This window comes from Anguilla anguilla, chromosome 5 (assembly GCF_013347855.1).
Source record: "Anguilla anguilla isolate fAngAng1 chromosome 5, fAngAng1.pri, whole genome shotgun sequence".
In the NCBI taxonomy this organism is placed as follows: Eukaryota; Metazoa; Chordata; class Actinopteri; order Anguilliformes; family Anguillidae; genus Anguilla; species Anguilla anguilla.
The window spans coordinates 45,708,796-45,736,037 of NC_049205.1; the positions used below are offsets into that span (position 1 = coordinate 45,708,796).

Genomic DNA, 27,242 nt, shown 5'->3' on the forward strand with positions numbered 1-27,242 from the left:
GTATGAAGGAACACATTAATAACATTCGGTCTTAGCCCAAAAACAATAACAGCAATCAAGCGTATCGTGAGACCTTGAGACCTGAAATGAGCTTCCAAAGAAAACACACAAAGACCTTTGGGAAATTTTCAAAGTGCTCAAAACTCAGTGTACATAAAAAAGACACAGAAAAATACTCAGACTCAGAGCCACCAAGCCCCAAAATAATATAGCTTTATTTATTAGCACCAGTTCTAAATGTTCTGGAAAGTTCCGTACAATGAGAGGGGGACGTCACTGCTGACAGAATCCCACCATTCCTGGGCAAAGGAATCGCAAATTATGCACAGCAGGTCCTGAGTTTTGTTCTCGAGTCGCAGGGAATAACTTCTATGCTTTGACAACACAAAAGATTCCCATAGTGTGATTTTCTGTAGGAGTTGTGGGTGCTCGCCATTGAATGTTCAAGGCCATGTAAGTGTAAACAGAAATTGATCTACCTGCTAACCTATAAACAGAGGATGCCTTTTCTGCTGAATCCCACAGTGGCTATTGAATCTGGCATCTTATATGAATGGGAGTTCCTTTCGTGGAATGATTTCAATTCTCTAAGCTATTGGATGTCAAGCGACATACAGGTCATGTTTGAGCCTTTTCTCTCCAGATGAGAGGACATTATATAAAAGTAGTCCTTAAATTCTACTGGCTTCAGAGACTCAGAAAAGGAAACAAATGCCAGCATATACACTATGTGACCATAGTGGACGATTCTGTGCTTCCCTAACAATTTGTGGAAGACCATTTGCTGTTTCAGTATGACAATGCCCCCGGGCACACAGCGACGACCATGGTTTTGGTGAGAATGGTGTGGAAGAACTTGACTGACCTGCACAGAGCCCTGACCTCAACCTCATCCAACACCTTTGGGATCAGTTGGAAAGCCAACTGCAAGCCAGGCCTAATTGTCCAATCAGTGCCCGGCCGCACTAATGCTCTTCGGGCTGAATGGAAGCAAATCCCTGCAGCAATGCTCCAACATCAAGTATAAAGCCTTCCCAGATGAATGGAGGCTGTTACAGCAGAAAAGGGTGTCCAGATACTTTTGGTCACACACACAGATATATATATATATATATATATATATACATCATTCTTTTAATAGCTTGTGGTTTTGAAAGAGTTCCATTAAAATACAGAAAAAGATTGTAGATCTCAGATACATTCTGAAGAACTCTCGGGAGATGCTGAAAATGTGAAAAGCGGAAATTCACTTCAAAGGCAAAGGCAGTCAAGCTACGAAGTACAAAGATTTAGGCAATAGACATTTTCCTTTAAAAGCACTCTTAAATCCAATCTGTATTCTAGCTCCTCTGTGTACGCACAATAAAAAACACCCTTCAGAATTTGACTCTGTCATTTATCATCGTACATTTCTAGTACTCAGTCCACCCAGTACTCAAGTATGACTGCAGTGTTACAGACCCATTATTCACAGAAGAGGCCATTGACACAGATTGCAGTTGAATTAAGCCTCTCACAACCACCACACAAAGCATAAAAAGAAATTGCAAAGTTGAATTGTCATGGATGTTACGGGCAACAAGGGTCAGCTGTGCCAGGAATTACTATCACGCCAGGAGCAATTATTCTGCATGTCTCATAACAGTTCAATGACACTCAAAACAAAGAAACAACAGCAGACGGCAGCAAAACTTGTCACTGTTAGTTTGCTCACAAAATCTTGTTCCTTTTTTTTGTCTTTCCCACCTATCAAACAGAATTAATCTGCAATCCCAAACAGGCAGCCTTAAAGGGTTAGTCATTTGAACAGTAACGCTGTCCTGTTCAAGGATCTTCATAATTAGCTTTACAGTCTTTTCGTCATGTCAGTGAAAATGCCTGACAGCACAATACAATAATTGGAGTTCTGTTGGTCTAGCAGCTTGTTGTATAAAAGGAGTTCCCCTCTAGCAAAGACAATTATTCCATAAGGAAGCTCTATAAATGCAAAGAAAATGAAAATGGCTGAAGATTGTAGTTTCAGTACAAGACAAAAATTTTGAGATGCTGATTCATTGCAAAAGTGAAATTCAAACCTAATGACCAACAGCCAGTCAGGACATGCTGTCAGATGGAGTCTGAATGAGAAAGGACTGCAGAAAAATGATTTGGGACTCGTTTGGAAAATTAATCCCAAATGTTATAGATGAATTCCTTTCTCAAAGGCCCACAAAAAAAATTCTGCAAAGTGCAGCAGAACAAAGCCTGGAAAAAATGAAAACTGAAAAAATTGACATTACAGAAATGTCAATAAAAACCATGCTGTCTACAAAAATATTCCTCTGTCAAAGTCAAAGTGAAGTCAAATTTATTTTAAAGTGCATTATAACCAACCAACATATCACTATAAACACTTTACAGTGAAACAAAGAATACATAAAATAAAACAGCATGCATACACACGCAGCAAACACAAATATGCACATACATTCACACAGGTGAAAAAGTAAGAAAATTAAATGAATATGACTAAGAGGACCATACAATCACAATCAGGCACTTCAACAAATCAAAGCTGTTCACCCGACAACACTATGGTAGACAAGAACCACATGAAAAAGGTTTCGATTTAAAAATGTTAACTGTGCCTGTTTTTCTAATAAATGTAGGAAAGGCATTCCAGAGACAAAGAGTACGGGAGGCACATGCTCTGTTTCCAAATAACCCTTGGGGTAAATAAATAGCCTTTGTTCATAGACTGGAGAGGGTGCACAGGTGTATAAAGGCTGAATAAGCTGATGCTAATCTATTTAAAGCTTTACAGGTAAGGAGGTTCTGGCCTAAATTGGTAACTAGTGATGAGAGGCCAGAATGGGTGTTATGCAATCAAAAAAACAATTTGCAGACTTGTAGAGGTCAATTTTGGAAGGCCAGAGAGAAGGATGTTGCAATACTCAACAAATGCATGTAATAGTATTTCAGCATCCTCCATTGAAAGCATAGGACAGATTTTTTTTTTGCAGTTGGAAGAATGTTGTCTTGGTAATAGCCTTGATGTGCAGCTGAAATGAAGTGGGATCAAAAATAAAACAAAGGTGTTCCACCATTGTGGTGATATAACAGAGCCATCAATATTCAAGGTTATGTCCTGAGATTAATGATAGCCCTTTTAAAGGCTGTTGGGACAGAGCCCAAGCAATATGTTTATACAGTAATATTAAGAACTGGTTCCCCTAAAATTGGAAGCAATTCCTCAAAACGTTTATATGGAATGCGGTCCAGGATACAGGTGGTGGGTTTTGATAGTTAAAAGTTCTGTAAGGGTCTCAAGGGAGATCACCTTTAACTGTGAGAAGGTACAGCCATTTGAGGTGGTGGAATACCTCAGAGTAGGAGGTGAAAACCAATAGCGTTGTGCCTGATTGGGTAAATTAAAAAAATTAAGAACAGATGGATGTTTCTGGATGAGCTGTGCCACGGTGTAAAAATAGGAATTGTTTTTATTGTTATTAACTGTGAAAAATACGCAGTCCTAACTGCTGACATTGCCTGTTTATATTTCTTAGAGTGTTCCACCTTGTCACAGGATGCCTTTACAAGAGATATATTTGCATCTAACAGATCTACTCTCAGCAAGATGCCAGGGCATCAATTTGAAGAAAATAAAATAAAATAAAGCCTAGTGGTGACATGTTGTGAAGTGGTACCATCTAAGACCATATCAGATTAAAGTTTTGAAGATCTGAGTTTGGAAAAGTCAAAAGTGGGGGAAAACGTGTGTCCTGTTATAAATTATGCATGCATGCCATTTTTGCTGTTTCAGGAAAACCCTGTCTCACGTCCCATGGCTTCAGCTTTCCTGGCTTTGAGCAGTGCAACAGAAAGAAAGTTAGATATTTTTTTAACCCAAACTGTACATCTCCACCGAACTTCGGGAGATTTGGGGCCATGTTGTTTCAATGCTCAGTTTTATTGTTCCCTCCTGGAGTGCTTTAAACACTGGGTTCAGTTAGATATGTACAGCAGAATTTTGAAGGGAAGATTTCTTTCTGTCTTCCTATCAAAGTACACATCGCACTTTGAAGCAGAGGGTGTGGAGACTGACACTGCTGAGCCCTTCTTTATGGTCTGGACGGAGTCTCGAACATTTTCACTCATGGAATGCATTCACAATCCTTAATAATCTCCTCATCCCTCTCATTCACTGCATAATAGACACAACTGTATGTGGTGACTGAAATAAAACAAGCATTATTTCAGTGATTTTTTTCATGATTCTTTTCACTCAGCGGGTTTCTTACACGATGATGTTAAAAGTCACAGATGAAATATTTCACATATGCTTAAACCTTCTGTCTGGCACATAATGCACTAAAAGTGAAGTCCAACTGTGTATCGAATGAGGACTGCCAACTGTGATTTTCCATGCACTGAAAGGATTCAGAGCACAATATCCATAAGCAGGTTTCATAATATTTGGTTGCACTGGCTGTCATAAGTGGTTTTCAGTTGACAATGTTCACACACACACAAGCTATAGCCATGATTCAGAAATTTGACGTAAACATTAGGTGACTGAGTGGGTATGGTATGGCGCATGCTCAATGGTGTCTTCACTGGGCAATACCTGCTCATCACAGAGAGAAGTCGGAACAATGCACAGTAAAAAAGCACTGGATTACACACTAACACTTCAAAAGTGTCCATTTTATTATTCCATTCGTGTGAATGGAAAATAATGCCATCTCCCTCCCTAGACACGATTTGAGCTGGTAATGCCAAATTACTCTTGGTGCCTTGGCATAAATTTTAATACTCCAATTGAACAGCTCATAAAAACTGAGCAAAGTACCAATACTGTGCAGGGCAACACAATGAAATCGATCTCAATCACTAGAAATGAATGGACGTTGCTATCGCCATGGTGATCCTTATAATGCTTTAAATGGTACTCTTTCAGGTGTGGTTATGAAACAGTCTCGTGCCATGAATCACATGACAATGCAGACACAGGGGTGAGAGGGGTGTTCCCTCAGCCCTGGTCCCTAATCTCTCTGCCATCTTATCACCATGGAGTTTCTATTGTCCCTCAGCTTTCTGGTGTCCTCTTGCCCGGTGCCCCCTTGTGGTTCCACTGGCTCTAATGCTATGTTTGCCTTCCAGAAAGAGTCTTTAAATCTCATTTTGGTTCTGCTGACAATTCCCCTAGGCATATTTAGATCCAAGCTGCCCCTGCCCAACAGTGACCTTCCTTCAAGCCATGCTAGGATGGGGGTGGTGGGGTCCGTGTATAAGTGGGTCACTGTTTGGTTAACAGTAGCTTCCTGTGACACATGCATAGTGAGCCACATTTCTCCTGAGGGCCATGCAGCCCTCCCACGTCCCATGTTATGGCCAGGGCAGTGCCAGGTGGCACTGACAGACAGACTTGGCGCAATCTAAAGAACGCTCCCAGGAAGCCTGGGAAACAGACCGGCGGCTCCTGCCAACAAAATGCAATAACCGAGCTGCGACAGTTAGAACAAAACAGCTTGTTGTGTTTTGCAAGATGGGAAGCACTCAACACTGAATTTCACTCACCCCTCCCCCTCTTCTACTCCTCTCTCAGAGCAGAGAATCCTTATGAAATGAACCTGAAGCAAAAGGCAGCATTTCTTTTCAGAAGGACAAAGACTGATATTTGTGGCACTGGCATATAAATAAGGCGAAGCCCTTGCTAATAAGCATTGTTATCCTTGTATACCTCCAGCCTAGAGATTATACAGGATAAGACCAGGACTGAACCCAGAAAACAAGCTTAAGGGAGACGAACAGTACCTTCAACAGAGGACTAATATTTAATAAGATAAATGTTCATTCTAAAACTTTCCTTTGACAATTAAGACTGCAGCACAAGGTGACAAAGAGGTCACAAACAGGAGATACCGACAGACATATTCAGGTGAGATCCATTTTTCTTCAGCGCTCCTGAGCCGTCACATAACTCATACCTTTAATTAACACACAAGTCTCCCGATAAAACTTCCGTGCTCTATTCAATAAATTACAGAGCAGGCTAAATTTAGCAAAGTAGCTTTTAGCACCCCAGTGCCACCTCAGGAAGGAAAAACCAGAGAATGCATCAAAGTCTGGAGCTCCTTGTGTAGAAGCAATTTTTTATTCCTGTCCCTCCAACTTGCTATGAGTGAATAAACCGGACACAAATAATTATTTCCAACCACTTAGAAGACAAGGGGCACAGCTACTTCAGAAGAAATTCAGCTTTTCATGCTATTCTACTTCTCATTTGCATACAAATCAAGCAAATGATTCCCCCCCCCACACAGAATGTGGTGCAACACAAGATAGTGACGCTGTTGCAATGTACACACCCCCACACCCATCCAGACAAATTATTCTTGGAAAGTGCCTTGGAAGGAACAGGCCTACAGCATAGTTTCTTCATTTGAAACCACAAACTTTTTTCTAATTTTGTTTTGAGAAATAAACTACTTCAAGGTGGTTGTGCAGTCATAATGGTTGGGTCCATCCGGAAACAAAGACCCTTCTCATCAATGCAAGACTTCGTTTTCAGTGTTATCTTGTGGCTAGCTGGGCTGAGGCAAGCAGAAGGTATACACACACATATATAACACTCTGTCTCAGAAACGTGCAAGATTTATAGGTGCCTAGGGCAATAAGATGAATTGAAATTCGCAAGAATATTCATTTGTCAAAGCAAAGAGTGATGCTTCAGTCAGGATTCTGATTTCCAGACCTGGAGCCTGACCTAAAGTCACTTTTCTGTTTAAATTTTATCTTTCCAGAGAAAGATATTTCTAATATTTCTGCCTAATTCAACACACTAAAGACAATTAGCCTGGAAAAACAAGCTGTAATACAGAAAGTCTTGTAAGCAGCAGTACATCTTGTTGTAGTGCAGTAGGACCTAAATGAAAATGAGAATAGCCGTACAGCTGGCTGAGATATTCTCAAATTGCACCATTTGCTAACTGAACAACATAAGCATCTGCAGTATTGTTCCCAGACAAAAAGCAGCCAGGCATCTTGCATGATATACTAATATCCACAAATGATGGCAAACTGGAACAGGCATAGTCTCTATAGCTCAGCTATTAACAGCAGTCTCAGAACACATCCTAAAGAGATTCTCCAGCACTGTGCTATAGCCCACAAGGTTTTGGTGACACAAATTGTACCTGTGGAGATATATTATTCTATAGGCTGAGCTTCGTTCTAATCTCTCTGTTATAAATGATGAATCTCCAAGCCTGCAGTAGAGTATAGGCAATCTACAACCAATATTTTTGGCAGGGAAACTAAGTTCTGTTGTTTTTATTGGACACTGAAGTGCAAGCCAGAGTTCAATGTCCTTTCAGCTACTTTCTGATTGGAAGCAATCTATTCTATTAAAAAGAAGTATAGTACATCTGTAAGAGCATTCTACTCCCATCCAAGCAATAATTCTATTCCATGCCAAAAGACAATAAAACATGACATTTATTTAACATTCTGTAGGAACAGTGTTTTCTAAATTGTTAAAACAGAATTCTAATGGCAAATAATAACTGAAAAATTATAAACCAAGCATAGATTACAAAGATTTATCACTCGTTCTATAACACTTTTAACACACTATTGTTCAAAGAACAATAAAACAATAAATAATGTCTTGAACACTTGGAACAACATACCTCAACCAGTGTCTTTCTCTGGCAGTGGTGTTCAAGCCAACATTGTTTTTATGACAGTGTAAAAACGAGAGAGACGGCGGAGAGAGAGAGAGAGAGAGCGAGAGAAGCAACCAATGGCACCACTGAGACACACATCTAGGCCATCTTGTTATCTTGTTCTATAGCCCATGAGCATAGCTGAACACCATTCACGTGTCTGAGGGGAACTATGTGCAGATGGAGAGTAAAGGTCTGGGGACTCATTCCTGTCATTTCAACCTTTCCCCAACACAGCCAGTAATTTATTGTTGTTGCAAAAAAATGGGCAGAGCTGGAGTGGGTATCTTAATTAGAGCAGCCTCGTTGAGCAGGGCGGAAAAAAAACTGTGCCGTGCTCCCTTCAGTGTGCACGGCTGAATCGATTTTCTTCTGCTTGCTGCAACACAGAGTGACTTTACAAGAATACAGGAGCACAAGACTGCATATGCGTACAGGCCATTCTGTCTATATAGGCTTACCATTTGAAAGAATATTCTTTGCTTGCCATGCCCACGTATTTCTAGCTAGAGCAAGGAGTGATAATGCAACACAACTGATCCATCATTGGATAGGAAGACTCTGTGATTTGTTCTCCATGCTTTAATCCCTTTAAACCAAATTAGAAAAACTCTCTCAGAATCCTGATTACAGTACAAGGTACTGAACAGCCATGCGCTTTTATGCACATCTTTGAGAAATCTGGAAGTTAAGCATCTCTCCACCAGCCTTCAGGCCTTGTTCTTCAGCAGGCAGAGTGCGCTTGAGTCGTCCTTGAGATCAGATGCACGGGGATAAAGGAGGGATGACAGAGTGGCTGTGGGACTGGGCCCATCGTTCGCACAGGCATGGAAGGTCCACAGCTTCAGCACACAGCCCCCCCCCCCCCCCCCCCCCCACCACTGCCCCTTCAGCGGCGCGTAGAGACGAGGCCATAAAAATCTCTATGACCCTCTGCCGGAATTTCATCTGACAGTGGCGGGAACAACCTCAGGTGGTGGTCTGCCGCCTTGAGTTTGTGTTGTTCTAAGTCATCCTTTGGCCCGCCGTACTAATGTATCAAATGAAAGAGTAAGAAAACAAAACAAATATCTCAAGACCTTGTCTTTCCACAGGCAATGAATTTGCATCCAATTGCAGTCCTGTTGTATGTTAGCTTCAAGATTCTGACTAAAGCAAAAGGTTCCTCAATGCAGTTGGAACAAAAAAAATATTAGTAGCGATGATACATTGGACATTACCATAAGAGGTCATGAAGGGTCTGTTTCATCTGTTGGACCAAGCAGGTTACAGTCCTGAATAGCAACAATGGCATCAGAGCTATGTTGCTGGAAACCGAGGTTTAAAACTCTGGGGTAATTCTACGTCCATCACTCAGTGGCCAATAAGACATCCAGCTCATGTTTGCTGAAAACAAATGTGTGGCACTGCATCTGGGCCAGGAATTGAGCAAGTTAACCACCCTTTCATAAAACAGGCTTTCTGCTTGATTTGCTCCCTTAGGTCAGCGAATAACAGAAATTGCATAGTCAATCAAATCTATTGAATATCTGCAGCTCTTTGTCTAAACCCATATTCCTATTGTCAAAATTATCCTTGACAAAAAAGGAAAAACAAAGTCATTCTTTTCTGTGGACAAATACATGATAATATGAAATACACTGTGATTCACAATCTGTTGGTAATTAGACCTGAAGTTAACAATGTTTCAAAATGAAATTGTATCATCTTTTTCGACTGCTCAGAATTTTTCCATTCATTCAATTATAATAGTTCTCATTTTGTTCTCCTGTCTCTCATCATTTGTATAACTCACCCTATGTTTGCATAATTGTTCTATAATTTTGAACAGTTTTTTAGTGAAATGATTTATAAGTCTTCCTCATTTCTTTTCTATCATTTTGCTTTGCCACTTTGCCACTCTTACCTTTTATTCTCTCTTTTATTATTATTTTGTCTACAATTTACAATCAAATGTGCTACTCAAGGTAAAGTTGTAGTATACCATTCACACAGCATGGCTTTGTACAAGTTGTGCACTCTCATTTATGAACTGTTTTGCAACAGTCCACACAGTAGAACAGAAGACAGCTAAAACTGATAAAAGGACAGATGTATCTCTAAATGAAGACCACTGTGAGCCTACAGACATCTAGAACACTGCTGGGAAGATACCCCCTATCTGAGATACCCCTGTAAACCTGAACCTACCCCATCTATAAAAATGCTATATAGGCTAAGGGTGCTCTGACATCACCAACATTAAAATTCTCTACATACGTACACAACTCCCTTTAGCCAAGGTACCTCCACTTTAAATTACAAAAAATGACTGAATAAATAACAAATGCTTGCAACAGAAAAGGTGAAAATGCCACCAGTGGGGATGTGGAACCTAAACCTCTATTACTCATTCATGTTTAATGTTCTTTCTGCATCGGTTTTGACAACGATGTAACCATCATTTAAAGTGAGGCATAACTATATATGGAGCTATCACAAAGACCTATTCCCGACATTATCATACAGTAGTTGTCTGTTAGTTAAATCCCTTTGTTGTGTTGTACATTTCTCTGTGACATTCCTATTGTAAATGGGGCCATAACAAATGTGTTTCATTGTTCATTGAGTTCCTTTGCACATATATTCTTTCTTCCTTGGAAGTTTATGATCCTGAATGAACATAAATAAGAAATAGAACAGGTCTAGGGTCAATGAGGATACAAACATTTCACTAACACTACATGGATATTTGATTTTAACTTTTTTTGGCGTATTCACTGAAGAAAACAGAATGGATTCAATTTCAGCTGCGAATTACAAAGCCCACTGCCTTTTGTTTTAGTTGCTTTAATTTTATTTGATTTTGGTTTAAAAAAGAACCAACACATCTTGGCATCCAAATATAAAATAAACTATCTGCGCTTGCAATAACTTTTCTTTTTAATCCCATAAAAATAGCTATTCCAGGAATGAAACAGAACTAGCAAAAAACACATTTGTACTCCCACAGTTATTTAGTTCAAAGTCACTGTCAATGACAGTAATCCTCAGTTATCCTATTGACTACCTCTGTTTTCTTACTAATACTAATATGCAATTAAATGTAGAAGTATTGGGACAGTGACACAATTTCTTATTGTTTTGGTTCTGTACTCTAGCACATTGGATTTGAAATAAAGCAGTAACAGGCTTGACAGAGAATTGCCAGGGAAGATACCCGGCATCTGCTGAGATCTACGGGTCAGACTTCAGGCAGTCATCAAATACAGAATATTTGCAACCATGTAGTAAGTATGATGCCTATAATAGATTATGCTAATGTATAAAATGAGGGAACTAATAATAATAATAATAGGTTGGCATGGTGGAGCTGGGTTTAATCCCGGCCTGGGTCTTTCCATGTGGGTTTCCTCCAGGTACTCCGGTTTCCTCCCACAGTACAAAGACATGCAGGTAGGTATAAATGTGTGCGTGAATGGTGTGTGTGCCCTGCGATCGATTGGCATCCTGTCTAGGGTGTATTCCTGCCTCTCCCAATGCATGCTGGGATAGGCTCCAGCACCCCCCCTGCGGCCCTGACCAGGAATAAGCAGGATAAGATAAAAATAATAATAGTCCAGCTATGACATTTCACTGTTATGAAATTTATCACCGACTCCTGGTCTAGCTTTGATCAGTACTGCAGAGCAGGTAGAACAATCACGGCAGTCAAAAGGGTTTCCCTTCCCCCGGATTAGGGGCGGTGGATCCTTGGAGCATCTTTAACTTTGATTTCATTATCCCCAGCATTGTGGGGATTTTAGCTCTCACTTCTCCACATCACAGTGTCACTTCATATGAAAGAATGTGGACTTGATGATATCCTGAGCGGAAAGAAGTAAACGCTTCTTGACAGATTGCTCCATACCTAATGCATGGAGATAGAGGAAGCTCCAGTTACCTGCTTATGTAATCAGCGAATGTGCAGAAATCATGGAAGCACAAACGTTCACTGAGGGAGGCTGCGCAAGAGCTATTCTGACATTAAAAGACACATTTCACCTATGCCATGCATGTTCCAGTGCGAGACGTATACCGATTAACATTATCTCTGTACCTGGTTTCCATGGCAATGCTCACAGATTACAAGACCTGGAACATAGCAGTGGTGCTGCTCGGATTGGAATAAATTATGCCTGCTTAATGAAGGTTGTTAATGCCAAGGAGAAATCCCAACCATTTTCAATCACAATCCTCTGAGAAGGCTTATAGATGACATTTCACACTGTCCATCTGTCAGAAACAAAGACTCTTGGGTAATTCAGAAAGGACAGAGTGCTACATTTATTACAGCCCCATCACAACAATGGGTCTTAATACCTGCAACAGAGCACCATTTCATGGAACAACTAGTGAATGTGAAACCCTAAATAACAAGCAGGATCTTGGCAGATTTCAATTAATAATTCATATTTTCAATCAATAATTCTAATATTGAATTTATGCCCAACATAGGATTTATACCTGGTGTCCAAACCAAGACACTATGCAATCCATCTTAATACACCAAGGAGCTCTTAAGCACATCTTTTCTGGTCCCTAGGTCTGTAAACACAGTCCCTACGTTATAAACACTTAGTTATCATTTATGACAATCAGTGCTTAATCCGTAAATCGGGAGGTGTCAGAACAGCAAGTGCCTGTGTGAGGGAGGTGACCGAAGCATTTCAGAGGTCCCAGAACGTAAAAAAAAGAAAGCAGTACCAAAGCTGGGGAAGCGATTCTCCGATTGCAGACTGGGGGGGGGGGGGGGGGGGGGGGGGGTGTAGTGATTGCAAACCATGGGGCACCACCAACGATCTTGATTAAAAAAACAGAACAACTATATGACCTTTTCCACAGGAGGTAATCAATAAGGGAGACACATTGTACTGTAACCCAAAGAGACCGTGTCTCACAGCCAATCTGTCCACAGAGTAAGCCACTGAATTAGACTGGCCAACACATGAGGCAGCATGGTACAACTGTGGCCCTTCCAATAGAGTCATGGTCGAAAGAATCGGTCCAGAAACAAACCACACATGAACGCACACACTTACCTTCCATGGCGTACTTCATGTCCATGGCAAACAAGTTCCATGTCATCTCTGCACTGATCTTCCCCATGTTCAGCTCTTGTGGGAACCTAGTGACAATTGAAATGGAGTTTGTGTATTAATTTGTGATATTGAGCTCGCCTCCTCATATTATACTGAAAACAGGATCACCGTACCGTTACAGCAAAAGGTAAATTTTACTTCAGCGTATTTGTCCATCTACTGTAATTTTGAAGTATACAATCCCTAAATGTTTGAAATCAACACTACACCCGCCCGTCTTTGTGACAATGATGTGGAAAGATAAATATGCAGCTTCCTCCAAATAATGCCGTTTTCACTTTGGGTGTTTCACAGGTTCAACATCTTGCTATGAAGCCAACTATCACGTTTCTATAGCAACACATTTGCAGAGCAATCCATTGAAAATGATTATTAATAGCTTATCCACCGGTTGCTTCAGGATGCGCACATTGTCGCCCTCCTCCACCTGCACGCCTCGCTAACTCGATTTGGAGTGGGCGGAGGGATACCATACAATCTATTCTCACCCTAACTGCAGCGATGTGTACAGAATGTGTACAGAAAATCCTGTCACAGAAAATCAAGGCGGCAAAAATATGTACAGATGTCAATCGTACATGTTTTGGTCACATTATCGGGTATTTTTCTTATCGTCATGAATTTCAATCAGTTGCGCTGTCATGTTTCCTTGTGCCCTTGGAGAGATATTAGTCATTTGGCTATTAGGCATCACTTTACCACTTTCTTCATACATAAATAGGTATGCCTTAACCGAACATAAATAATCTATTTATTCAAGATTTGGTTTCAGTAAGCAGCATCTGAGTAGGAAAAAAAAAAAAATAAGCTGCATAATAAATCATTTTTGATCATAACAATGGACAAGCCCTTATTGTTCTAATGTGGGGAGACTCAAGTCAGTGGAGCAAAATTAAACTGGGCCTACCATATATCTGATGGAGGGTGGATATAACTTTAACAATCGCACAGAATATTACCAGAATTTGTTTGAATTTACAGAGCCCTAATGGGCTTGTGAGTCTAGGATCAAGCTTATTGAGTCCACTGTGAATTCTGTGAAAAGGCAAACATTTCCTTCTTGGTTTCGTTATTAGGGAAATATACTTCTTCTGAGACATCTCACAAGCAATGAAGCATGATAAGCATTACACACATGAATACTGTAGATAAAGTGTGTGGATAACGGAAGAAAAAATAGGAAATTAACATCATGAACGGTGCTGTATATCATTGTGGTGGCAGAGGACAGAACGAGTCTCTTTACTGCATATATTTTAAGCACGTTATTTATTTTGGCTGTATGTGGCCCCTTGCCAGAAAAAATGCTAAAAAATATTTCCTGTGATGTGTAAGTGCTGAGGTACTTTGGAATGAGGTAGCTCCACTCCAGAAGCTACTATGCGCTACGTCTCTCTCAAATAAATCATCGCTATTGCGTCTAATATATCTCCACTAAAAATTCTAATCCGGGAAACTTAGAATGGAGAATGTTGAGCAAGCCCAGAGAATTTGGGGCAGGGAGTAGAAAAGATGCGATTGTGCAGAACATAGCCTGTTGTTTGTGGCCTCATTTTGAAACACACAGTGCTGCGAGGCAACAGTCATGATGGAGGTGACACACAACTGAAAATATGAGGGGCGGGATTCTACCCCTGAGCAAAAGGAGAGGCACGTTTGGTGACTCACTGATTGATCACTGGGGTGTATGCGAGCCTGTCCTCGTCGATTACCGACACCATCAGGGTGATGAGCTTGGGCCAGAAGTCCAGGTTCTTGATGGAGGGTCCCTGCTCCTCGCGTGGGACATCCTGTTTCTTCGCCTGGGCGGAGGCGGAGGAGGTGGTGGTGGTGGTGGTGGTGGTGGGAGAGGAGGGAGAGAAGAAAGAGCAGAGGTTCACGATACGCAGCATATCTGAATAATTCACAGTGAGTGAAGGACCAGGCAGCCCTCCCATGTTTTATTGAACAAGCACGGCCGGATGCTTCGACGGGTGTGTAAATGAGGGCTGTCCTTTCGCTTCAAGAATGATGTCAAGAGATGTGAGAAGTAAACACAAAACAAACAACACAAACATCTCAGACAAAGTTCACGTTTCGATAATAAATTAAAGCTACCCAATTCAAATTTTAAACCAAATTTGCTCATTTGAAATTTAATGTATGCCATGCCAAAGCCGAATTACATCGGCATGGCATTCAGAATTTCTGAAGGACCCATTTGAAGTAGTTCTGATTTCATTTTTCTAACTCTTATCAATCAATGGTGAAACCAAGATGTCGACCTAACAACACAACAGCAATGTGCAACACTGAATATCAACAGGACATATTTTGCCTCACGCTATATTATGAAAGGCTGAATGACACTTACTGCATCGTATTGCACCTTAACCACACTATTTAGTAACATGAGAATGAGCAAAGTATGTTAGCATGCGCATAGTTGTTGCTATTTTTATGACGTACATCACTGGGATATAAACATTATTAAAACATTAGGACTTCACATAAGAACATTGTCTTTAAAAGCATTGTACGTGGAAGTGCAATACGATGTCAGTTTATCATTCTGAAGCATAGCAATTTATATGCACACTATGCATGGTCAGGCAATCACAGCTTTGATCTAAGCACAATTTGATACTCAATCACTGTTCTGTACTGTGCGTTCTTGAGCTGTTATTCTTAGGGCTCCTGAAATATGCATTAAACATAATATTGCCTCAAAGTGCCTTTACAGGTGACTCCCAATGAGAACATCATCCAAATACAAATAAAAAATAAATCAGGCAATAATGATGTGTTGGCAGACAGAGAAGGGCAGGACTGGAGAATTGCACTGAGGCCTCTGATACAACTGAGTGCCAAGCAGAGGAGATGGGAGCGGGCACGGTGCCAGGACCTTGGCACTGTCCGTCCAGGCAGCCCCGGTCCAGTCCCGGAGACGCCCACAACACTGTCCCCCCCCCAACCCCCTCCTCACATTATGCAAATGCTCAATAGGGATGGCAGGGACAATCATGGCCAGGGCTAAGTGTCCTGTCCTTAGTTTGCCTTTGAGGACAGCTGCGGAAGGGCCCGTTTGGACCCTGCTGCAGGCAATGAGATGCTCCCTGTCATCACCAGCAGGAGCGATAACTGTCTCAGAGCCAAATGTCATACATCCCCTCCCTGTTTCACTCTCTTTGTGCTTATTTGTACATGTACATGGTACATAATGTTGAAGCATACAGTACAGTACATACATAAAAACACCTAACATTTTCAGTATGGTCAGGTGATATACTATTCATTCAACAAGTAATTGTGCTTCATGAATGGATTGTGATGGTGAAAATAATTGAGAGACTATTTTATTGTGGTCCTATTGAGCTGGTGAGATGAAAAACATATGAAAAAATACAAAGAGGAACACATGGAAAAAGTAACGGGGATAGTAGTAGTACATCTAGCTGTCTTTGTCATTCATTTTTACAGAATGCAGATGAGACACAGTGACAGTGTCTATGTATAGACATTTACACTGAACAAAATGTATGTGAGATACAATATGAATGCAAGCAAGAAAGCAAAGGGGAAAAAGAAAAGAATCTTTGCTGCTCAGTGTAGCCAAGAACAGGATTGACCTTGAAGATTACTATTTGCACACCAAAGAGAAATAAACAATGACCAAGCCTAAAAATAATCCAGAAAATACTAACGAACAAAATGTTAAAATATACACTTATGAAATTACTAGACTTGGAAATTTCAAATTGACTTAATAAGGGCAAAGGACAGAGCTCACCACCTCTAAGTGGTGGGGGGGTATTTAATGAACACGCATCACAGCAGGTTTAGTCAGTGCCAGAGGTCAGAACCCACTGATTCCATCATTAGCCATTTGGAGGGGGCACAGAAATTGTGTCCGCGCTCCTTCAGCAGTCTTAACTGCACCAGCTCAAACCCCCCCCCCCCCCCCCCCCCCCCCCCCCGCCCCCCCCGGAGCAGGCTAATCCCAGAATGTGATTTTAAATACGACCCCACGTAACCACTACAGTACCACTGGCATCATCTACAGCACACAGCTTGTTTGGGACTTGGTCTGTCAAACGCTGACATGGAGCTGTGCAAAGGGGGGACGCTGCGCCTGCTTAATTGGCGGTATAAATAATGAAATAAACGTCACAGTGGGAGGTGGATCTGTTATGCAAATCACCACAGAGTTTGTTGAAGGGCATTTTACAACATTAGGCACAGTCTCATATTAGAACTGTGCCCCACTGTGTTTTCTCCTTGTCGCGTGCTGTATGTGGTAAACTGTTGAAAATACAGTTTTTTTGATGCATTCACTACAGCAGCTGAAACAGTATGCTAAATTGGCGCCAACACCTCCAGCAAAGGTGTCATAGTCATCATGTTCAATTTAAAGAAAACATCTACTAATTTTGGAACAGACTCAAAGACCAGCATACACAGAGTTCAAAACTTGTCTGGTGGCATTTACCTAATTTTTTTGTTCACATTTCAACCTTCAAATGGGGATTTATTTGATTAGGCCCCCCTGTGAAAATGGATGTTCTACGCACAGAGAAATAAAGTGACGTCACCACAAAAAGAATTTTAAAAAGGCACCTCTATGGTGACAAACTGGAGCATTTCAAGCATTTAACTTAAAAAATGAACATTGTAAAAGAACATAACAAAATGTATTGAATGAAAAGCAAGTACAGGAAGACAACACTATTAAGGAGTACACTAAAGAAAAAAACAATACAAATGTTATCATCTCTTAATTGCTTTAAGGTATGGAGTACAGAACTGGAATTATGAGATCTGACTTTAATTCTGGTCTGTCTGGTTGAGGGATTGTGCCTCTCTGAGTTCAGAGTGCCAGCCCCTGACAGAGTAATTATCGTGCGCGGGGTCGTGCACGGGCTCAGTGGAGAGCCCACTGCCATAAAAAGCACCGCCTCTGGCGGTATTGCACTGTCAGCCACGGGAAACCCAAACTGCAAGCGCCGTGCGGGCAGGACGTTAATCACTTATCTCTGTTTACCACAACTTCTTTCTTCCTCTCAGACACTTCAGTGTGAGAAATGTCTGGACAAAACATGCTTTGCCAGCAAGGAGGTAGTGTCTATATAACGCTTGCCTCTCGCTGCTGACGTCCACTGAAAAGCAGTGTACAAACATTCTAAATAACCAAGGTGAAACATACCCTCAAGAGCATACACAAGAAGCTGTGCATGTAAATACACATACATTCACACACTTTACGTTGTCCCTAAACACTTCTCCATGCAGAATCTAGAACTGTAAGAGAATATAAACAAAAGGTAAACGAAAGCTGATGAAATTCCATCAGTGTTTGTGATTGCCATCATTTAGGACAGACCAGTCAGTCGGGTAGGGGAGGGGGGTAATTAAATATTAAGCAGAAAATACATCAATTCAGATTTATTTTCTCTCTGCAGACAATGCTGGCTTCCATTCGATGCCTACCCCACACTACCACAGCCAGCGATGTTAGCTCAGTGGAACATTCCGGTTAATCTGGCTGCTGGAGAATAGCCCACGTGATCCTCGGAGCCCTAGGCAACGTTCTTCACGTCTTCACAGCTGATGTACTCCGCAGAACGGGAGCAGGGCAGAGATTTGAGAAGAGTACTGTGCTCCTTTTCAAAAAATGCTTCTCTGTTTCTTTTTTTAAAATCTGTCTTTCTCCAAGAGGCTTTAGCTGTTCATTTGAGCTTGTACGCATCCCCTGCCCAACAGTATCTTGAAAGCTTTTTTTTTTGTTACATAACATGCCTCTGGAATTACTGTGAACATATTTTTTTATTTTAAAAAGGAAGAACAAATCCAGCAGTGAAATAACTCTCAGTGTGAATATGGTTTACTCTGTTACCCAAACACTTATGTGCTGAGACACTGCTTCACTGTACAAGAACAATAATAAAGTATTCAGGCTATTTCTCCAAGGATGTGACCAGGGCATTTTATTGCTCTCATTCCAAAACAAGACATTTTGTTCTTGTGTGCACTCTCTACAGCTGCAGTAAAAAATGCATGCATTTTCCATGAAGTATTCTGAACTGAGAACTGAGATTATGAACAATACCTATTTTAAAACAATTAGACAAATTAGTTACATTGTCACATCACTTCAAAGCTATCTTAGCAGTAATAGCTCCTCTATTTTCGACACTGTTGATTAACTGGATTGCAATTTTTCAATTGCTGTGGACACGGATGTAATTAGCAGCAGCATCTATCTCTCTGGTGGGGTAATTGCCAATGACCCCTTTGGTTATTTGAGCAAATAAAGTTAAGAGAGGAACATTGTTCAACTTGAATTAACCTTCTTATTTTGCAGGTGGTTATTATCTCTACCAGGATTCTATATTTTCTGGAATTAGTAAATCTACAATCAATCACTCTGAATATTCTGACATTATTTATATTTACTAGGTATACATGTAAATACAGATACATTAAATAAAATGTTTTTAAAGAGATTGCACATAATTCTTAGAGAAAACTATTCACCCCATGAGCAAGTATAGTGGGAAAACAAATCTTGAGGAAATACTGCATTATTACACCTTCAATAGAGAATCTGAGTTTCATCTCATAGTAATGAGTGCCTGATGTAATGTGTTTACTAATATTTCTATGGGTCTAAGGAATTCTAGAATCTAATTGTTCAGGAGATCAAAATAATAATAATAAGGGTTTCAAGCTCCCAGGCACCTACAAGTATGCCTGTCAACTTCACAGTACGCATAGCCCTGCTGACATAACCCAACTGTAATAACAGAATAACAGATGCTCTCATGCAGACACACACAAATACACACACGCGCACGCACGCACACACACTCGCTGCCTAGAGGAAGGCTGGCCTAGGTATTTTATTCTTCCAGAGCGAGGGCATCTCCATGATTGGACTTGGGAACTGAAATTGTTTGTATTGCAACAGGATTTCCATCATGAGCTTATGTCCAGTCAAACCACTCTAGCTTGTCTACTGCATAGGCAGAATTCTAATTGTCCCACACACTGTAAATGAGATGTGATTTCTCAAAGAATGTGTTCCCTATGCAGCATATTCAGGAAAAGAGGGAAACAGCCCAAGAGCTTTGGTCATATGCACCAGAGGCAAACTTTTCCTCCATGCAGCCTGGCCAAGGCCAACCAAATAATTATCTATTTCATATAGTTTATACAAAAGTTTTTAATGTCTCAGAATAATGTATCAGACACCCCTCCCAACAATACTAAACTTAATCTAAACTTAATTCAGTGAAAAAACAACTGTACTGTACTGGTTCAATCTGGGAGTAGCTAATGTCCACCATTATGGTGGAAAAGAGATACAATTCAGCTGTGTGCCTTCACTGTAGCCTCTGATACAGGGAAGATTCAGTCATTTCATTGTGATTTCACTTTAAGAAGGTAGTTCCCAGTGCTCTAACTTCCAGCAGAAGTAAAGATTTCAAGGCCGTTTCTGTGTGTTGAGTAAGGGCTTTTCCATCATTTTTTTGAACATGGTATTTCGGCAAAGCATAAAACTGAGGTGCTCTTTACTTTTATTTTAAGAGTATTCATCTTTCAATGTCATTGTTCCACTATTGTGAATATAGCTCACTGCAGTCGGCTTTGATCCCCACTACTGGTCTGGTGCTGGGCTGGATTCTTGCCTGAAAATCCTTGCATTTCATCTAAAGAAATTATGAGAACCCATCTGACAGGAATATGAGGAGCACACTATAAATGAGAGGCTTGTGTAAAATCCCGTGTGAATGACAATAGATGTGAAAATGCAAATTGCTGTTCTGTATGACATTAATCACAGTGAATTTTCCTTTTTCCATTAAGCCAGCCTTTGGAAATATAAAGCCATATTAATATGGAAGTCCCTAGATTGGGGGAGATGTACATGTCTCATTAATTAACACTGCCCATATATCACCAAAATGAAACGTTTGGAAGCAGTGGCATACAATTCCTTTATATCCCTGTCTTATGCTAAGGAAATGTCAGAACCACTTAACATATATTTACAGATTCCCAAATCCTTAAGATAGAACAAGAGGCATGTTTTACATTTTCACGAATTAATGTTTTCAAGAAGTGTAGGGTAAAGCAAATGTCATGCTAAAGGTTAGATATGCTTGGGAAGTTAATGCATGTATGTGTGACCCAACAATCACATGTGGCTGCACATTTGCCGTTTTCATTTACATTCCGCAAACTGGATCCACAAAATCGCATATCCTCCTTTCAAAAGGTCCAAAGATGAACACAGATAAATAATTTTCCATTGAAACTGTCTGTTAATTACATAAGAGAGACATCATATATAGAATTTTAAGTCAACAGTCAACTACAGACTACAGTACTCTACAATCAATGTCTGTTTTTCAGAAATAACCGCATACATAAATAAAATTCAAATAAAATTCAATCATTCTGATTTTCTCCTCTGAAAATGAAAACGCATTTAAATATTTTTTCCATACAATCTAAACATAAAAAATCTAAAATACTTTGTGGAATATCAAAAAAATGACCCCCTGCTAAATCAAGGAAGCATGAATTACACACTTAACTACTAACCTGATCCAGCATCTGGTTGTACAGGTCGTGACAGTTGTCAAAAATGTACTTGTAGGTGGAGTCAAGGCATGCCCGTACGCAGTCTTTCACCACCATGCTGGCTCTGGGTGGGCTCTGGAGCTCCTGAACCTGAAAAATGGAAATTAGGAGAAATTTCTTCTTTTCATTCTCTTTGGAGTTGAAATTTCAGAATCGTTGCTGCAAACCTCTCTGACCGAAACATGTATAACAACCGGGCCATGCCATAGTTTAATCCACCAGCTCAGCTGCAACTCCTCCAATGGAGGATTGCAGTGTAGCAGTAATAATACATTGCGCTTGAAACAAAATCAGCACCACAAAACCCTTTTTTTACAATCAGATCCACTTCATCTGTTGCAGAGCATCAAAGCCTAACAAGGAACACATTCATTAAAACAAAACCCCCAGAAACACCCCTGCTAGCTGTTTTACTGATTTACTGTGAATTCAGCTCAACGTTCAGCACACTCCCAGAGCTTGTCCATGCCCTGCTGCAGTGAAGGCAAACACATACATTTGCACATACAAAGCTTCTTAGCTTTAATTCTCTGCCACGCGGCTGACTGAGAGGCTCTGCGCGATATTTAGCCAGGCCGGGCCGTTACGGTCAAGTAAATGGAACTGCCACTCATTAGAGTGCAAATCTGTCTCCACGCGGCTCAGATTGGTGTTATAAATAAGACGTGCCTGGGAGTGAAAAGGGGATAGAGTGAGTATGGTTAGGGAAAAGCATGGAATATATCTTTTATATGAGATATTAAGGAGCTGCACGTATTCCAGCTTAAGGCGGGACCAGAACGTTCCACCATGCTCTCCCTTGACTTTATACCCCACAGACTAATCCCAGTCAATACTTGGCATTTAGGACATGAAATGCTTCAGGAATTCAAAGGAGTATCACAGTATCACATATCATTTACCTTACATCAAAACAAATGAAATGGAATTAATATTCTCAAGGCATAGAGATGTACGAGTCGTACTTAGCTGTGGATAAATTAAATTCATAGGCAGGCTAAATAAATAAATAAATCTATCGCTGTACTGCATATGTAACATGAAGACATTTCATGGCCAGAATTGCTTTGAAATAAAATTCCCATCCATAAATTACAGTATGTGCCGAAGGAACAATAGGAGAATCTCCAATAGCATTGAACTGGAAGCAATTATCATCCCTCAGTACAGCCTTTGCCAGAGTGTATATTTTGGAAGCTATAGAATATAACAGGTGAAAAAGGGCATGAATTAATTAAGAGAGCTTATAGCTGCAAAAGTGTTCAAGAAGGTTCAAGTCAGGAATAGCTCTGCTTCCCACAGAAATAATTGGAACAATTATTGACTTCCAAAATACATTAAGAAAGCACCTACTATATTTTAACATTTTTATTGTATCATGTCTTAATACAAAAGCTAACATAATTAACATTAACTCGTAATTTGCATGTATTCACTGGTATTGCTTCCCGGAGAGAATCTTCTAATATGGGACCCATGCATTGCGAGACAGAATAAATGGAAAAACATAAAGTTGCACAATATGAACACATGACTACTGACAAACAAAATAAGAATGATGGCTTTGAGTGCCATCATTCATATGATTAGTCTCAGACATACAGTAGAAATGTTTGCATTTGCTGTCAACATCAGCAGGGAAATAAACCAATTAATCAACAGTCAGCCATAGGAAAGAACTAATTAACAGTGTTAATGCAAAGATACATGCATGCATAACACACAATGAGATGAAAGGAAAGCAGAGAGCTTCCTTACCTTCATTCGAAAGAATGTGATGCTGGTTAGCAGGTCCACAGTAGATTTCAGGTCCTGGAGCCTCTCTGGGTTGCTAGCAGGAAAATTATCCTGTTAATAAGAAAGAGGGAGTAAGGACCCATTCCACTTATTTTCAGTTTTCTCCTTTATTTACACTCAATGCATCCTGTCCTCCTTCCATTGTCCTCTGTATTCCTCTCTCTCTCTCGTAAACCAATACATATTAACCTTGATCCTGGCTTTGTTTTTAACAGAAACTCTGGAATAACGATTAGGATATCTGTGTTGACGATACCTCGGCTGCTCACTTTAAACAGTAAGACAGTCGCCATTATCCAGCTGGCAAGGCAATAAGCTGAGATATACACAGAAGGGCTGCTGCCTGTTGTCTCACGGCCATGCTTTAGGGCGATCGTTAAGGAATAGAAGCAGGGCACTGCTATGTTCTACAGTGGATGTGTAATGAAAAGATGGGTAGAAATACTCTTATTACTATATATGGAAACTCATTTCACTAGCACAGATAATATAAACAACTGAATGAATTCAGTAAGAATAAATGTACCATTACAACATATATTACATATATTATTGCTGAATTTTAGACAGCTATAGTTCAATATGAAATATACTACTGCATTAATAAACTAAAATAAAAAAATCAGCCATCTGCATCTAGACTGCAACCTAAGGTTAAACAGTCAGTATTTGAGTTGCCAGATTATGTAGGCTTATTCAAACACTAAGTTCAGTGTGGCGAGCAGGAGTTTCTCAAGGAGGCAAAAGACGGTTTGATAAAGATGGAAATTAAACTCTGGTCTCTGACTCCACACTGCACATTACGATATTTACAAAAAGCCAGGCTCCTAGTGGAGGTCTAAGTGTACTTCAATAAAGCTGATACGACCTTGCCTGACAGCCATGATCACAAGAGTACCACATATTAGACCATTTTAATAAAAACTCTGATTATAGCAATGCATCAAAGAACAGCTTTAAGTTTTTGCAATTGCCACCCCATCTAAAGGAGCAATTTGAGTAGGGTGAATTTGGCTCTTTCCTGATTGCCCTTAAAGTGATTCTGTTGCGCTGACAACAGTGTTGTCTGCGTGTGGCACTTCAAATGTGTCAGTGAATCCTGTTGTGTGTAAGTTATATGAGGACAAAGTGAACTTTCAATTGCATTCTAAAGTGCTCAGGAAATTTCCCAGAACCCCAGAGCAATTTTCTGTTTTCACTAAGCTGTAAATAAGAACAGACATATGAAATATATCAGGAGATTTTTCTCAATGATGGAAGTAAGATCTGTTTTCCACTAAAAGTTATTTTCAGTACTATGAAGTTATATAGAATGAAATAAATCATCAGTTGAAAACTATTTTCCCACCCAAATGATGTCTGTTATTATCTATTAATAATAATAGTCCTTGGGCACAAAGCACACAACATTCAATTCAACACAGAGGAAAACAATCATTACAATGGATATAAGTAGCACTTTGACAGGAGCTGGTCAGTGTCTCTGTAGGCTCTGGAGCAATGGCTAGCTTGTTTAGGGGGAAACGATATCTGTACCCAAACATCTTGCGTTCCTCGACTGCCTGAAAAGATCTTTGATTTTGACGTTTTCAAGTCTCTTTTGTCAGCCTCCCCTGAATGGCGTGTAAGCTCAGCTAATCCGAGTCTGACAGGCAGTGCAAAGTGATAAAACTTCACTTGAAAGCCGGCAGGACACAGACGACACATCCAAGTTTGTGATATAAAACCTTGGCATGAGACTCGAGCCGTTTAAAAAAACATAAAAAAGAGACGCAAGATGTGACAGCTCTGAAATGCACAGTGGCAGGTGCCTCAGATCATTTCTGCTGAATAAGTCCCTCTGTTTTATGAAAAAACTAATTCAGTTTTGTTCAGAGTTTCATTATGGACAAATCTATACTGCTGTGGTGAGTCACCACCTATTTGGACTGTCCCACCGTCCTGCAGGATTTCCCTGCTAGGCGAGAAAGCTGAAGAACGCGTGGAATCAGACAGAGTGAGTAAGATATTTGCCGGCTATTCTTGGCAAACAGATCAATCTTATAAGATTCACATACGTCCAAAATCAATTCCTGTCTGGAAATGAAATTACTGCATTATGCCAGGGTGTTGGGGAACCCAACAATATTGAGTGAGAACACTGCAGACAAATTAAGCAGACTCTTACTTAAAATTATGCGCTGAAGAAATAGAAAGATTAAACAGAAATGCTAATTTCATGAAAACACTGGTATCACAAAACAAAATTAATAATATGATCCCCCCTAATTTGATAAGTCCTGTCAAAATGAAGAAGAACATCCACAACTATGCAGTAGAGCTGGGTCATGTGGTCTAAGACATGCAGCAGTCTGAAAATTATGTAAATGTCTTCTAGCATTATCCAACAAACAAGGCAATGCTATGATAAAGTGGATGACAGAATGAAGGAACAAAGAATTTCTCCACAACTGGCACGGCGGTGCAGATAGCACTTTGCCTTACAGCAAGAAAGTTCTGGGTTCAAATCCTGGCCGAGGCCTTTCTGTGTGGAGTTAGCATGTTCTCCAAATGTTCTCCAAGTGTCTGTGTGGGTTTCCTCTGGGTTCTCTGGGTTTCTCCCACAGTCCCACACATGGTGTGTGAGTCCTGTGATGCTGGGATAGGTTCCAGCTCCCCAGGGCGACCCCAACCAGGAATAAGTGGGTTGAATGGATGGATAATCTCTCCCCACTTCACTCTATTAGGATATATTCTGCTCGCCTCTGTTTACAAGAGATTTAAAACAGCAAAATGTCCTTCATACATACCCGGTACTTAGACAGGTCAATCCTCAGTGAATTATGCAGTTGATCTAATAGCTTGACAAATTTTTCCCTCTGCAGAAAATGTGGAACACGTATTAGAGGACACATATTTGCAATACAATACATGCAGAATGATTTCAGCGCGTGAGAGGATTGCAATGGGCACAGCAGCAGGGCAACCTGGGTCAAATACATATTTGTTTTGGATTCAAATACTTCTCTGTGCTATACAGATCTTGCCTGGTGTAATTGAGCCTGCCAATATGACCAGCAGGTAGGTTTGCACTTTTTGAGAGTATTTAATTGGTTCCACTACACCAGACAAGATCAGTAAAGCGTAGAAAAGTATTTGAATCCAAAACAAATACGTATTTGACCCAGGTTTGCAGCAGGGAGTGACAGAATGAGAGGTGCAGACTCACTCCAAAATTTGAGGCCGCAAAACGGTCAGATGCAGAGATGTTTGTGGTGGCCGTAGTGGTGTGGGCGAAGTAGGCATTAATGTTGGCCAGCAGATTACTCATCACCGCTGGCACACCGGAGCACATGTACTTAGACGACAGGCAGGAGAAATGGCTGAAAGAGAGAAAACATAATAATAATTGTACTATTGCATACAAATTGAGTGATTTCCTCTAGCTTGAAGTGCAATTATAACCTCTGTCTCTGCCATATGCTTTGCCATAACATTGTGGCCTGCCATGAATGAATTTAACAGAAAAATGAAAATAAGAAAATACATGAATGCATGGTGCTCTGTCCTGTAAAAGTATTTGAGTACTAAGATATTCATACACATATTTAGTGTCAGAAAAGAATGAACTGTAATTTAGTAAAATTAAATTCAATTCAGTTTTCAATTTGAAACAAACAAGGTAATGTTACTTTGGTGTATCTTAATATTATAGTACAGTTGATACTGTCACTCTGGCAAGAAAATAGAACACTAGCAACTAGTAGAACACTATTACAGTGTAGCTCTCTGGTCCTCTGGGCATCTTGCGCAAAACTAATTATGAACTGTGAAAAAAGGTACACCCAGCTTCCACATTCAGAATTTCCACATGCAGGATAGAGGGCTAAAGCAGCTCACAGTTTAGCAGGTCAGTAAAATTAGCACTGATCCTGCAAGAGTTTTACAGAAAACGACACATGCAATAGGAGGTATCAACTGTTATTCTGTGTACGATGGTTTACACAATGTG

At 40.3% G+C, this 27,242-nt stretch overlaps 1 protein-coding gene across 4 annotated transcripts in view; it reads right to left on the reverse strand.

The window, feature by feature from the left end:
* The window catches only part of LOC118227632 (protein unc-13 homolog C-like), a 104,794-nt gene that overhangs the window by 38,708 nt on the left and 38,844 nt on the right, over nucleotides 1-27,242 (reverse strand). For all 4 annotated transcript variants that reach the window (XM_035418319.1, XM_035418320.1, XM_035418321.1 and 1 more), the window contains 6 exons: nucleotides 26,460-26,613; nucleotides 26,041-26,109; nucleotides 23,213-23,302; nucleotides 21,416-21,544; nucleotides 14,498-14,631; nucleotides 12,770-12,855 (listed from right to left, as the gene is read on the reverse strand). In XM_035418319.1, coding sequence (XP_035274210.1) covers nucleotides 12,770-12,855; nucleotides 14,498-14,631; nucleotides 21,416-21,544; nucleotides 23,213-23,302; nucleotides 26,041-26,109; nucleotides 26,460-26,613 — 662 coding nt within the window. The remainder of the gene's footprint in view (nucleotides 1-12,769; nucleotides 12,856-14,497; nucleotides 14,632-21,415; nucleotides 21,545-23,212; nucleotides 23,303-26,040; nucleotides 26,110-26,459; nucleotides 26,614-27,242) is intronic.